The 15804-nt window shown below is 39.3% G+C and overlaps 1 protein-coding gene across 4 annotated transcripts in view; it reads left to right on the forward strand.

The window, feature by feature from the left end:
• Positions 1-15804, forward strand: part of MACROD2 (mono-ADP ribosylhydrolase 2) — a 912387-nt gene that overhangs the window by 858548 nt on the left and 38035 nt on the right. For all 4 annotated transcript variants that reach the window (XM_049799615.1, XM_049799616.1, XM_049799617.1 and 1 more), the window contains exons 12-15: positions 1950-2012; positions 5457-5525; positions 14940-15017; positions 15651-15725. In XM_049799615.1, the coding sequence (XP_049655572.1) occupies positions 1950-2012; positions 5457-5525; positions 14940-15017; positions 15651-15725 (285 nt within the window). The remainder of the gene's footprint in view (positions 1-1949; positions 2013-5456; positions 5526-14939; positions 15018-15650; positions 15726-15804) is intronic.

The raw sequence follows: 15804 nt of genomic DNA on the forward strand, positions 1-15804 counted from the left end.
GATTTTCCAAGTGTCACTGCACTGTTGCATTACAGGATTGTCTTGAACATACTGTTCCTTTCTGCAGCTCCTGAGCTAGGTGACTTTATCCCTTTGAAACACGTCCTGGTGATGCAAAGGATGTGTTTTTCCATATTTATTAATTACTTGCCGCAAAGCTTGTGAAGTCCCAAGTCCATGTTTTAAAAGAAAAGGGGGAGGGAGAGAGAAAAGTTTATCTTCTAGTACAGCTAACTTCCTATTTTGCGTGCAGTTCTCCTGTTGTGCATGGACAGGCAGAACACTGATTTTTGAAGAGAGCACTGTTTGATTTCAAGGGGGGGAGGGAAAAAACCCAGCTGGTTTTATCAAGCCATTTTGGTCATCTATGTAATGCAATTTTTTACAGGTTAGAGCTCACTAATGTGCTAAGAAATCACTATAGCTAGTCATCCATTAAGGCTAGTAAAAATCGGTACAAAGCAGGTAGGATGCCCGAGTCCCCGCTGACGGCCATCAACCGCTCCCTACCCACGTCTCCCCTCTCAGGTGGGGTGTCAAACTGCTGCTTCATCTCCTCTCATCCTGAGAGCAGCTCTGTGCAGGGTCAGCCTGGAAATACTTCTCCACTAGTCCCATCTGCTGGATGCCAGGATGTATTGCCTGCTGGAAAGAGGGAGAGCATCATACCTCAGCCTTTAAATATTAGCTGAATGCGGTGTGCCACCAGATGCACGTTTGCTTCTGAAACACACACGCTTTCTCTAGTTTTCTTCCGTCCACCTAACTGCTTTTGGGCTACTGCTGTTTTCTTCAACCATGCGTTAAGTAAAGGCAAGGTGGAGGCGCAAGGAACTTTAACTGTATTGCTTTAGAGAAGCTGTAATCAGAAAAACCCAGGAACCAGAAAAGATCACAGCAAAAATTATGTATATCATTATAAAGCCATTTACAGGCCTGGGAATGAATTTCCTTTCTCCCAGTGTATATGTTCAGCAGTTAGTTTTCCAAATGCCTCATTAAGGCTGGTACTCAGCTGTTCTTGCCGTCTATCTCGCCATGCTGGGAAAGAGGGAGTGTAGCCATTGCATCTGATCCAGCATGCTGCACTGCAGCCTCTATTATTATTATGAAGCTAAACCAGCCTTCTCCATCGTTGAAGATACAGACTTCCTGATGTATTTCTCATTGGGCCAAGCAAAGGTTAAGAGAGCTTGATCACATGTCCACAGATGTTCCCTAGGGTATTACTTTTCTGGGTAGTAATTTGCTGTTTGGTACCTGCCTTCCAAAAGGGAGCTGGAGGGAAGAAAATGGATAATGAATGCAAATGCAAAGTAGTGGAGAAAATTGGGAATGAATGTGAATGTAAAAAGGGGAACACTGCATTCAATCCTAGCAATCTTTGGTTTATTTTGCTCTCTTTGCAATCGTTTGTGGTGCGTTTTTATACTTTATGCTAAGTGGCATTGTGCCTTTTGCTTTAAAATAAAATTTGGGCAATTCTCCCTCTCCTATTCTTACCTTCCATAGACATTAAAGTAGGTTCTGCACATTGGAAACATGGCCACTTCAAGGATCTTGTGGAAATGTTACTGGAGGAAAATAATCCTAGAAAAAATCTTTATAAAATACATAGACTAAGATTGAGCAACAATTTTGTCTATTGCAGACAGTGTTTAGAGGAACATACCTTTATTTAGTATACAGATATTTCCAGTGTGCCTACTGAGATAAAATCTTTAATCTAACCCCCCTTCCTCAGTTTGAGATGTGAAAATGTGACTGTTTTAAATGTAACTGGTTATGTTTGCAGGTTTTTTCAGTTTACCTTTGTATTTCTTCCCTTTTATCACGGCACCTTGCTGTAAATTAGCGGTTTGTGCTGAATTGGTTACAATTAATATTGCTGCTGCTGTTACCAATAAAAAGATATATCATAAATAATTTTTATATGTTTTCCTCGATAGGTGGTAACCGCACAGAAGAAAAGCAAAACACTGAAGAAACCGAGGCCCGGAGTGGAGAAGCAGGTTTGTGCCGAGTTCCTTAAAGTACTTTCTTAGGTTTTATCCACCTTGGTGAACAATAACCTTAGTCAGTGCTTTTGAAGGAGAATGTTTGTACTTTTTCACCAGATTAGCTCAGGTCTTGAGCAATTCTCCCATTAGAGACCGAAACTCCATTCATTATGAATGAATGTATTGCAATGCAGGAATGCAGACTTCCCTCTTTAGCTTACCAGCTCTACATTCTCCCTTTAAGGTGGACTAAGTCTAGCTAATCCTCTAACTAGGAAGAAATAATTTTCCCTCTGTCTACAACAGAGTAGCCCTCTGGATAGAATAGAAATGGGGGAAAAGGAAATTTGGAGAAGGAGGAAGCAGGCTTCTTTTGATCAAAACTGTACTTCTGATGATTTTAAAGGGTATTTTCAAGTTTTAATAAATTGTCCACACAAGTCTCAGGGGTTCTGAAGATTTAAATCCATACAGAAAGATATTGCATATACTGCGAATGAATGTCAGAGTTCACGAGCAGTGGGTTTTGCAGATGGCATGCTTATAAATTATAGTGAGTTCAATATTTTAAAATATAATGTCACTCTATGTTCACAAGAGATTTTATTTTATTTTATTTTTTTTTTTCTGTTTATGGTTGTGTTTTTCATCCTACCCAACTCTGTTCAATGCAAAAGACAACTACAATTAATCAGTTATCAAAAGAGCTGAAGTGACAATCAAAATATCTGCAAACCCCCTTATTTCTTAAGGATTTTTTAGTGTAGTATTACATGTAACACAATGCTTTTCTTGTTTGGTTGGTTTTTTTCTCATTGTAGTGCAGCATGTTGCCTACACATACTTAATCCAGAGAGCATGAATTGGTTTTCTTCAGAACTTCTTTTTTTAAAAAAATCAGAATTGAAGATTGTTTTCAATATGTGGAAGATTGAGCTGAAGAAGGCCAGCCAGTAAATGCAGCAAAAAAATTTAGAAGGCCTAGATTCTTGACTTATCTTGACTTGTTTACTGCATTGTGGCTGTTTTCCAGATGAGGAGTTCACTTGATAAGGGTCCTTCTTTTTGTCCTATGCATTGGGCACTGCGTATGTGGAAGTGCAGCATTTCTCCCTGCACTCCACAGGTCAGTCTTCTGCAGCTAGGTGTTAACAGCCGACGAAGTCCACCAGTGCTTGAAATCCTTCTATGTTTCATGTCCTCTTTATCACCTCTTCTTTATGTCCTCATGTGGGGCAAACAGTAGGAGGTGAAGCCATAGGCACACAGTATTACAGAATAAAAAAGATTCCCATGGACCTCAGCAAACTTTGGACCTAGGGCCTTTATCCTCCCCAAGATAATAAGCATGCAGTAGTATTTTGTAAGTGCTGGAGGACAACCACATTTCCTTTCCTGGGTTTTTCACTTTTATGCTACCCATATTTTAAATAGGCGAAGGGGACCAGGGAGAAGGGAGAAATTAGTTACTCTGTCTGAATCTAGACTCCATTTTGAATGTCTGACTAGGCAGGGGCATATCTTTGCCCAAGCAATATTGAGCTTTTAACTGTACCAAATACTGCTTGGCTGCTAGCTTGCCTAAGAGCTAGTACTGCTAGGAGCTTCTAGCTCCGCCTGCAGAGTGCCTGTTAAACCCAGTTATACTACTGTCTACAGATGCCAAATACAGCCCATTGTGCTTGTCAGGTGTATTCACTCTGATGGAGTGTGTATTTCCCTGGTATTTTGATTTGCAAAACAGTTCAATTGAATGAGATAAGTTTCATTTTTCCCAAGAGAATTAAGGAATATATACCTCTCTAAATTATTACTTTGCTACTGGAGATGTCTTAAAAGCATTGTGTTTTTCCCAAAACCATCATTATGACTTGCTATGTTACAAGCTGTCAGAGCCGGTTTATCAGAGCCATGATGTACATTCTTTTCCAATCTCATATTGGTAGTCATGTTTTGTTACTATCATGAAGAGCGTCAAAGAAAAGATCCAGACATTTTAGGTCCCAGATCCAGAAAATGTCATACTTTAGGAACATGTTTTAGGTACATGCTTAAAGAGTGTTGTGCCTACACATAGTTCATGAATCACCTCCACGGCCACAGGCACACAGTGTTACAGGAAAAAATTATTTGGCTTAACATTTATCCCTACTGGTTCACACAGTGACAAGAACAGAGAGGTGTACAATTACCTCGACTTACGTTCAGCTAATGAGTTGCTGCTGCTTTCCACTCAACTCCTTGTGGAGACAAAACATCATCAGGAACTTTTAGATTGTTTCTTCTGTGCCCTTTCTTAGCAGTAGGAAATGACCTGATTTTCCAAGATACACAGTTGTATGCCTAAAACGTTTCTAATCACTGTGAATGATCATGGTAAAGAGCAATCCCATCAAATGTTAAAGTTCTTATGTGTATTTTCTAAACTGTATTTTCTAAACCTTCATCTGAGTGTGACAAATCACAGGTCGTATACTTCAATATTAGGAAAGAAAATGTAGGAGAAAAAATAGACACTGTTTTCTTACTCAGTCCATTACATAAAGATTTATGTATTCTTATTATACAGTAGTGAAAAAGCCAGTCATAGTGTACAAAGACTGGCCTGAAATTTTTCAGCTATTTCTGTGAGGGTTTTTTAAAGTCTGGCCTCCAGCCTATCATCAGTGAACTTCACAGTTAACACGTGGAAAAACAAAATGGCGGGTGGTTCAGAGGTCTTGTTTCAAGCTAGTTAAAAAATACTGATTCACTACATGAGGAAAAAGATTTTGTCAGAATCATCAGAAGCAAGTTTTTTGAAAGAAATCAAAGGCTAGAAATGAAAACAAAGGCTTATAAATGTTTTAGAAGTGTAAAAATTGCCAAGAAAAAGCAACAGTGAAAGTTAAAAAACTATAATAAATTCAGGTACTAGTTTTATCTGTTAACTACAAGAGTTTTAACTGCATGCTCTACCATTAAAAAACTCATATCCACAGATTTTCAGGGACTTGCTAAATTTCAGGCCTGATTCATGAAAGCTTTTATTTTCAGGAAAGCATTTGCATGTAATCATTTTGATTCCAATGGAATTCATGGACATGATTAAAGTTAAGAATGGCTTAATTGGTTTTTTTTCTCAAAATAGATGGATTAAATGCAAAAAGGAATCTCAAAGCAAATAGCAGCACCAGCCTACCCATGAAACTAATAGCTGTTCCTCTCTCTGTATTATGAGAAATTGAAATATAGACTTGATCTGGCAGTATAGTAATGTAAGTTTACCCCTGGCTTAGGGAAGACAATCAGACCAGTAATGGCCAGTGAATGCAATGTGAATGGATCGAAGCCCAGTAAATCAAATTCAGGTCTAGGATCTTGCCTCAATAAAGTGTTACACTTTTCTTCAGTAAAGTGGTTCATCAGTTTACTATCTAATGAATAACTTCTCTTTCATTTCCTTGGTTCTTATAGATGAGACAAAACCTTTAGCTGTACCCAGCCTGTCATCATCAGAAGAAGCAGAGCTGAGTGAGGATAAAGGTACAGATTGTAAATGGTGTTTCAAAATATCTAGTCCCAAGAGGACATTTCATAAAGCCTTATTTTCCTTTGTCTGGAAATGGCCAAAATCACAGTTAAACAATACAGAAATAGGTAATTGCTTAGATTTTCATTTACAAGTGTCTTTGTAATGAAGTACTTGGCACCAGCTGTTGTGCTGGTAGGAGAGATGCTGTGAATTCCTAAATCCCCTTGTTATAGAGGTAATACTAAACTATCATACATGACATATCATAAATAAGGCCAAAGCTTGGGCTCATTGGGGCAACTCACAGGCGTAAACTTAGGCGTGCACATCTACCTCAGCAATATTAGCTCCCTATTTGGTGCTCTCCTGATGGGGAAAAAGAAAAACACAATAGCTATAAACACATCAAGAGGAGACAGAAGGAGATGAAGTCATAATTGAGAGGGAGAAAGCAATGTTTATCTTGTGCAGACTGTGCTGGGCACTCAGATCATTTAGTTTGTGATAAATATTTAAAAGTGTCACAGGGCCAAATGACAGGGAGTTTAGGAAACAAGAAAGAGAGATGATCTAATTTAAATGTTTCAAGCTGAGATTTTTCCTGTGGAGTTGTTGGTTTACAGATAGGAACCAGTGCACAGACGTACTGTTTTTGATACTCTTATGATATCACACTATTAATTGCTTGTGCCAGTCTATGGTTTTTGGCATTTTTGTGGGGGGACGTCAGGAAAAAGCCTGGGTGATTTACAAAATGTTCGCTACTGGTAATTCAAAACAGGAGTTATGCTATCTATAATAAATACAGTCCATCAGTACAGCCTTCAGGGAAGGCTAATAGAAAGTTTTAATGCATTTTACTGAGATAACATAATTATTAACGTCCATTAACTTATTTATTTTTAAAGATTTAATGTTTGATTCAGCGTCACTGCTTGATTCTTCTCATTTTTCTAGATAAGTGTGACAGGGTGTGAGATTTTGCCCTTTTGTTCTGAAGACACATGCTAGAGAGCCCACATACTTACCTGATTATGAGTTCAAAGCCTTATGCAGGTTGATTTAAGTGCTCTCTTAACTGATTGATTGATCCTGCAGGGAAAAAAACCCACAAACCCTTGCTGGAGCCTGGCTTTTGCTTTTAATATCTTCAGAGATTGAAGTCGTGGCAAGGCTAGTAGAAGGCAGAAATAGTGATAGATTCAGCCCCAGCATAGCTGGTGATTGCCTGCCATTCATTTCTCTTTTTTTGCTGACATTTGGCCTGTTTATGTATCCTGTATCTATAAGATCCCCCATCAGATGTGTTTTTTATGTTTCGTAATGTGAGGGTCATGGTGAGGCTTTGGAGGTTTTTATTTTGCTGTCTGCAGTCTTACTGAAGGTCCCAAAATTTTGGTATTGCTTTGAGTGCTTGTTCCTGACTATGAAGCCAGTGTCTTCTGATACGCTTTTCAGTGACCATCTCAATGTTTAACCACTCCATTTTTTTGACCCATTGTATTAGTTGTCTCAGGGAAGTAGCCATCTTAGTAGTGTAAGTCTCACTTTATCTATAATATGCTAAGAGTATAGTGTTTTCCTCTCTTCTCTTGAGAGGTTGACAGAAGAGACAGTGCCCTGAGAAATCCAAAGGGCAGTTTCTCTTTGATGTCCAACCTCTCTTCAAAAGATGGGTAGCATCTGGTAGGGGAAAAGGACTGAGACAGACTTTCCTCCATATATTTTGTTTGTAAGGTCTTACAACTAGACAAAAGGAATGGTGGGGAAAAGAACATGTTTTGGGATTTGCTTGCTAGTTTTTTAAATGTAACTAAGAATATTGAACGATGAGGCCACCACATCCTCCAGGCCATGGTTTTCATCCTTATTTCCATTAGTAGATTTTCAACTTTTCAGATTTTAGCTTTTGAGTCATTTTAAAATGAATACTAGTGTTACAAAAAACTTGCTACCGCTTGGGAAATGTCACTTTAACAAAATCCTGGCATTTCTGAAAACACCTGCTGCTTCCGAAATAAATTTCAGCCTTCAAATTGTTTGCCCACTGAGTTAACACAGCTAAAACCTGCCAGGTTCTGGAACATACTCATTTCTGTAGTTTATCTTCAACTAAATGAAGTGGATGTAAAGCATTTAAAGAAATTATGTTTTTCCAGTCCTTTCACCTAATTACTGTGAAAGGAGATTTGTGGCAAGTAAGCCTAGGCTACATATTCCCAAAATGCATAGTTTAAACCACTCAAAATAGGAGGTTTCCAAGCCTACTATGGAAGTATAGCAGTCTTTAAAATGTCAGTTCTTGTGAGCAAGTAAAAAAAGTATTTTGCCTCCAGTTAGAGTGGAGACTAGTAGTTTTTCTGCTTATTTTTTCCTCATATTTCTGGGTTTAGAATATAGCAAACACATTGAAACAGTTATTTATTGCTCTACAATGTGGTGATATTCAAAACAGAGCACACATGCATCTCTGCTACCATTGAAGTTCTAGTATTTTTGTTCTACCTAAGTCATCTTTATCAGATTTCTTTAAAGTAAAAGGGGAAGAATGGGAACATAAAAGAGGATGTTTCGTGATAAGTGCGTGGAACAATGCAGGAATCATGTTTTGCGGGGCTCCAATTAAAATGAAAAACCTACTGTGAGATTACAAATCTCATGTGAATGTGAAAGTGTATCTCTTCTGTTAGTCACAATAGAAGAGACACTGCCCAGAAAAAAAAGTCCACATGGGCCCAGTTTGCATGTCGCCTTTGAGCAGACTGAGTTTTTTGAGTGCTCTGTCTGTCCTCAGAAAAAAAAGCAGCAGAACAGTCATATTGCAAGAATATCAAGATATTTGATGTTATACTGTGGAGGTATCCTCTTATTCCACTCTGTGCCGGGTTTCTATTTCCACTGTCTGGAAATACCGCAAAGAAATGTTGCAATTTTACCCTTGAAAACTTGCATGCATAGCTATTAGCTCTTGGGGAGAAAGCTGACATCTCTAGGCAGCACCTTCGTAGAGCTTCATTACTGTGCATATGGAAGTAGATCCTTTATACACAGTGTATTTCAAGTTAGAGATGCTTCCTTTTATGAAGTGTAAGGGCAGAACAAAGTGATTAAAGTCATTAATGTTTATGCAGCAGATAAAACACGAATCAGACAGGCTGCGTTCAGTCTAGTATGCCTGTCCATACAAGACTGTGCTGGGACTGTAAACTCATTTTAAGTGGACAATACTGTATATAGCTGTGAATTCGTTTGAACCTGTGATTTCTTTTTGTGAAAAGAGTATGTGTGTGTGTGTGAGAGAGAGAGAGTTCTGCATCTCCATCTGAAGTTACCTGTCCTACCAATTACTGTTTAACCTGATTTAATGATAGGGCTTTCTGGTAGAAAAATGAAAAAAGGAACGGGCTTTAGTACAGGTGAAGAATGAACTTCCCATTATGCAATCATGGCAAAGTTTCTGTGCACAATACGCTGATCTTAGTTCATTAGCACTTGATAAGAACTGAATTTTCATTTGAAGGTCAACTAAATTCAATCATATGCTAATTAATTTTAAAAATAAAGTAGTGATTAATTATTTCCAGGTGTTCACCAAAGTCTGTGCTCCTGTGGGAGTGCCATTTAAAGCAAGTCACTATTTTTCTACATTCTCTGAAATGGATTCAGATTCAGTCAGCTGGAGGGCTTATGTTGTCAGAAACAGAATTAGGTATATGCCTTGGCTAGGGCTTAGCCCTAAAAACTCACTTTGTGCAATCCAGAAGCCTGTAAGTATCCTCCCTGTAAAACATAATGGATATAAAATTCTTGTTTGGTCAGCTGTAGTTCTCACCATGGAAAAATCTTGATGTCCTAAAGACATGAATGATTGAGAAGGGATAAACTGAAAGGTAGAGCATTTCAAATGCAGGGGACCTGTGCAAATGGATGTAAATTAGACATTGGTAAGTGGGTGAAAAAGATTGACTGAAAAGCCAATATGTTCAAAAAGAGGTGTTTAAAATCAGCTCTTAAGTATATATTAAGACATTTAAATGAACGACCTGATTTTCAGAAGTGCTGAGCGCTCAGCAGCTACCAATGAAATGTTTTTACTTCACCCTTGGGCTATGATTAGACCTGGAAAATTTCAGTCTGAAAAATTTCAATTATAGGTAACTGAAAAAGAACCTTTTTAATGGAAGAGTTTCGACACCCCCAACCATAGCTGTGGCTCTACATGCCAGCCACAGTGATAACATTTTTCTCTCCCTTGGTTAGAAGCTAAATGGTGTGGTTTGGTTTTTTTTTAACCCACGTACATAACCATCACCATCCAACCAAGCGCCTAGTCTCCTAACACCCTCCATAATGGCCACTTTGAGCTGTACATAGTGTGGGTTATTTGCTTTTCCTTTTAATCTGACCTATCTGTGCCATTGCGCATCCAGATGGGGTCCAGCCCATAAAATACTTGAGGTATTTCTGCTCTAGCCTTCACCAGTACAGGCAGCCGCCACAGCTAACACTAATCTACTTAGCTGGTTTATTTAGATCCTACTTATTTTTAAATATTAGCTGACCTGGAGCCATCCAGCTGTGCTCCCATCAGTCCGATGCGAGCACCTTACTGCTTCCATCTGTCCCCCTCAACCCTTACCTTCAGCTGTGTGGCATCTTCTCCTGGGAAGGGTCTAACTGAGGTGGCCAGGTTTTTCTCAGTTTTTTCCTTTCCCAGTGCCCTGTTCAACAGGCCCTGCCGCTGACGGCAGCAGCAGGATGCCCACGGTTATCGTACAAGCTGTGCCTGAGATTTCTGCTGTGGACAGAAGGTGAGGTTAGAGGAGATGCTCTTCTGTCAGCTCCAAGCATGAGTGGGTGGGAGCATTACTCCGTGGACCCCACCTGTGGAGATGAACTGCCTGGTCTATTACCTGAACACTTGCAGAAATATCTCTACAGGTTATTCCACCTAAAAAGGTCTGTTTTACCAAGCCATATGAACTTGGGCTCCAATAAATCTAATCTGTCATAAAGATAGATTAAAATGAAATCTTGGTGGATATAAAAATAACATTTTAAAGTCAAAGCTCAAGAATATCTCCCTAACTTCTCATAAATCACCATTTTATAGTACTTCATTTTATCACATTTTTCTCGGTTTATGAGGCAAAAGAATACCCTAATCATGTGGCAGCCTCCATGCACACCATTACCTGTAATTTTAGACGCCTGCTTGATTTCTTTCACTCTGGAAATATTCCAGTCATTTTTCACAGTATCATGCTTAAAAAATAAAATGCACTGAACCTGTTTCTTTCATAATGACCAGCTTTTTCCCTCTTTAATCTTCTTACAGCTTCCTAAAACATGGTGATTTATCTATGCTGTGCACAGGACCCAGGTGTGTTGCACGTTAGAAACAACTCAGTAAATAAGCCACACAGAGAGTAGCTGGAGAAGTGAATTTTAAAAGATCATTAAAACCACTTAACATTCAGATCTTACCATTTCTCCTCTTCCTTAGCATTTGCAAAATTTTGTTTGAGCAGCTTTGCTTTATACAGTCAAAAAAATTATGAATGGCATGGAAAAGCATGGGGGTTTATGCAGCATTTAGACAAAATAGTGTCTGATTATTGGCAGGAAGGGTAGGATTGGTAGTTTATTGCAAGCTACATGGTTTTCTTGGAGCTGAATTCAACATATGGTTGATATATTGGAACAGTGAATATACTTGGGGAGTATTCTGATCGGCTTACTTTAAGTCCAGATACTTACTTCATGGGTTGTTAAAGGTTGGGGCCAATTCCCAGGTGCATTCAACCATGCAGCCCCATGAGACAGTTGTTTCAATACAATGAAGGAGTGCAAAGCCAAGCATCCCTGACGTGGACACTGTCACTGCAGCTACCACGTAAAAGCAGGTTTGAAGGATCCAAGGCACGCTCAGACTTCAGTGAGCACTTCAGTGCTTGATGTGCAGTAGATAAAAGTGGCCTATCTTTGGTTCATTGATGTCCTTAAGTGTTGTGTTTGGTTCATTCATGTGTGATCAATGATTACATTAGGAACTGTGCTCCAGTGTAGTATCAGAAACACTGATTATTTTCAGTCCTGCCTGGAGAAATGTTAACCTTTACAGTCCCAATTTATGGTTACCCAAGGTAAATAGTGCCCAGCGTGTGTTACCAAAAAACTAAGCATACTGTGCTGCAAAATAGTATCCTGGCTTGGATTCTGTGGTATGACTTAACAGATAAGTAGCAGTCTTAGGAGAAGACTAACACTGCTTTATGCTATTTAAAAAAATCAGAGTTAGTTCCCTAGCCAATTAGAGATGAACAAAGGCTTTAGGGATGGCCAGAGCTTTTGCAGACCCTGGAATCATTTAGGACTGTGATACTGGCTTCTGCCCAGTTGCATAAGGCTCCAAAGGGCTAAGCGAGCACAGAGGACCAGCTGAGCCCAAGCAATACCACTACCCTGCTGAAAACTTGCATGCAGAAAGTAGTATATCATCAGCATTTGTGGGATTCCCACCACTGCTTGCCAGCTGAAATGGAGGTGGCACCCTTGCCTTGTATCTGATTTGGGAATAGCTTTTATTGACTGGTGCGTTTGGTCTTACACTTTCACTCTTGCTTGGCTCAGATTTTCTTCATAAAACTGTGTTTATTCCTTTATTTTATTCTTGTTAATCCTAAAAGTAAATCTGCCTTGGACATTTTGGCTTGAATATTTGATCTAATATTTGCATTTGAAAAGAAGAGATCTTTGACATGGTCTTGACCTTAAAGATTTTGAAACTCAGAATCTGCATACTAATGCAAAGACTGATTTCTGCTGCTGAAATAAGAGCAGTGGACTCTTACAGCTAGGCTGTAACTCCTGACCATGTTCTGCTCTTTTCAGAAACATGCTTTACAAAAAATAACTTGTGCAACATTGTCATTGTGTATTGCCTGGGATAATTTGTAATTCTGTGCAATTAAATTGCTTTCTTGAACCCCAGAACAATTAGAAAACTGTTTATGATAAAAATGGAAGCTTAACACAAAATTACAGTCCTGTAAGAATAAACTGTGCAGAGCCAGCTATGGCAATGTGTGAAGATGTGCCAAATAGCATAGGTGGTCTCTAGCCGTGGTGCCTAATGCTGGCACTCAGCACAGCTGCGGGGTCAGACTGCCAGCTGTGCCAAAGGGTGGGAGGAGCGACAACTCCCCATGCTGGGTGATAACTGTAGTTTGCCATAAGCTATGCGATGCTCCACGACAAAGAGCAGTGTGATGGGGCACGTACATCAGCCAAGCACGAGGCTCCTTAAACTCCATTTTTTATTATTGACCAAAGCGTGTAATTGTTCCTCTGATGCTGGGGATTGATTTTTGCATGAAATTGGAGTCATTCCTTATTCTGGGAGAAAAGGTGGCACCTGTGAACTGAGATTAAAGGCACAGGTCTTGGACTATGAACTACCGTGCAATAGGTGTAGGATAAGATAGCTCTAAGGCTCTGATGGGACAGAGCCATGTGCATCTCTCCCACCCGTAGTAGGTAATATCACAGTTTATCATTACTTTTGGCTGTTTGAAGGGCTGCATGGTATTTAAGGCAGAGGACTTCTGATTCCAGCTTCGTCAGTACAGTTCTTTTTACAAACTTGCAACTAAATCATACAGAAAAAGATGATATTAAATTAGGATATGGGGCTACAGATGGTACAGATCTTGGCTTGTTTGAGATCCTGAAAGCTTTGTCAAAAACTTAAGCAAAGGCAGAATTTCACTCAATGGGTTTAAAGTTTGCTTGAAAAATTCCCTACAGATTTTTAGTGCCATTCCCATTTATACCAAGGGGTCCTTCAACTTGCTTTTTGATTAAACTTGGAATCTGATGAAATTCTCATTTATTTTTGCTCTGATTTGGGCTGATAGGGTAATCCCTTCTAACTCATAGCACAATGTGGTATCCTAGTATGAAAGGCCAGCGCAGTGGTCCAGCTGATAGTAGTGAGTAGTGTTTTAAGTCCACAGTAGGGTGAAAAAAAGTGCACCAAGGGCAAATTTTAGTAAATTGTACATCAGTGAGATATTCTGCTTTCAAACTTGGATTTATAAACTTATTGTCATGCCATGAAAGAAGTAAGAAGCTGTGCAGGTAATTAAATATTTGCCTTGGGGGATTATTTGCAGTTAATTAAAGCCACACACTTTCATTGCATACCTTTTCTACAGATATTAAATTTGGATCAGATGTTAACAACTGAGCTTTCTCACTTATCCGTCAGAGATTATTCTCGGCAAATTTCAGGAACAGAGTTTTACAGGGGCATCCTTTGGTATATTGTAAGATTTGCTCTGCTATATTGTAGAAAGAGACCTTGCAGCAGTAGAGCCATAACAGGACTGTCATAGCATAATTTAGTATCATGCACCAAAGATCTTTTGGCACTATTACTTAAGTTTTCCATCTAGAAGCATTTCAGAAAATGTTTCACTCTGGAACACAAATACCGATTATCTGTTACCGTTGTTATGACCTCAAGTGTACTTACCCCTGTAGTTTGCAGAATTGTCCAGTTAGATCAGCAGTGGTTTTTTTACAAGACTCAAACAGAGCTCCTTATCCAGTGAAAGCTGTGTTATGCAGATGAGCAGAATTAAAATGGGTGGCTGTGTTGCTGTGATTTCCTGACTGTGGTGGAATAATGCATTTCTCCATTCCCATGCAAAAACTCAGGAGTGGCTGTTGTCAGAACATTCGACAGAACAAAATAATGCCCTGTGTTTATGAAGACTGCAGATAGGATAGCGATTGGACTTACATCATCTAATTTAAACCTCACTGTGCCACTGGTTCGAGGTACAGCTTTGGGCAGTTTGTTTTGCTGGTCTCCCCTAAAAGGAAAAACAGTCTTGGCCACGATAATGACCTTGGGAGTTCTGTCACCAAGTGAAATGAGACTAGGATTTGCACTGGGATTTATAGGACTTAACGTTTGTCAAGCTTGTGGAAGTCCAACCATGAAAAGTGTTGGCATTGTTCTAAATAAATAAGAAATCACTTTATTTATCAAATAGGGGGTTCGTGCTGTTTCTCATAGCTTTGTGCCACTCCGTTCATTAGAAATAAAATTCTCAGTAGCGCTGCTGATTATTCTTACATGTCCTTTCCTGCCAGCTCCTTGTTTAAGGTTTGTACTGCAGGCAAAACCTGCTCAGTAAGTGTACAGATTTTGAAATCAATTTGAATAATTGAAACCCATGAGTATACTTTTGTAGTATTTAAGTCTGAGTTAAAAAGATAGAAAATCTGTCAGCATATCAGAATGCCAGATATGAAGCTGGCACTTAAGGGCTACCTGTGTCTGAAGTAACTACCAGACTTTCCCAGCATGAAAACCGCTGCAGGATTTGTTTGTTTGTTTGCTGTTTCCTCAGACTCCCTGAAAGACTCCAAAGGCACACGGGAGAGTGACCCAGTGCATCCTGTGGGATGTGAACAAGAGCAAGCTGAAGGTAAAGTTTTGTATCAAAATTCTTTAAGACAGAGATAATGAACCAGTTGGGAACCTTAGTTCCTCCAGTTTCAGCATCCAGTGGGTTTCAGCCTGACCTCTGCTGCCTTAAGAAAATGCTATCGGCTAATAGGGTTTGTGTGCCAACCAGCTGTGGTGCAGTAATCTCTGGTGTTGCTGGAAAAGACACACATCTCCAAATACGTGGGTTTAACCATATTGATCTCAGGTGCATAGCATTGTTATTATTGTCCTTCTTATTTTTTTGCTGCTGCTGTTCTAAAAGCCTGTGGGGTGATTCTGTTCCTTCTGCTAAGTCAACTGTCAAGTGCAAGTGCTTTGCAACAGCTCCTATAAGAATCAGTGTGTCAAGGCTGAGCTACAAAAGAAAAAAAAGTTGATTCAGGGTCAGTTTTGACCAGCCATTTAACATACTTAATGCTTAGAGTTTGTTAAGTGATATTTTCACATATAAAATAGGTCCAACATTTTTTGTTTAATAGAAAAAAAGCAGTACTCGGCTGAAAAGGACGGTGCTATATGTTAGGTTCATGTCCTGTTTTGACGAACTTGCCATTCATTGCCTGCACACAGCCATCGTGCTGATGTCATTTTCAATTTGTCTTGTTAACAGGACAACAGGATGTTTCTGCAGAGGAAGAGATGAAAACTGGGGCAGATTCCCAAAGCTCCTGCATGGAAATAGGAGGTACTGCACATGCCTTGAAACCAAAGAGCAAGATTAACAGAAAACTTGCTAGTTATTGCTCAGATATCAGTAGTGTTTA

Source organism: Accipiter gentilis, chromosome 5 (assembly GCF_929443795.1).
Source record: "Accipiter gentilis chromosome 5, bAccGen1.1, whole genome shotgun sequence".
In the NCBI taxonomy this organism is placed as follows: Eukaryota; Metazoa; Chordata; class Aves; order Accipitriformes; family Accipitridae; genus Astur; species Astur gentilis.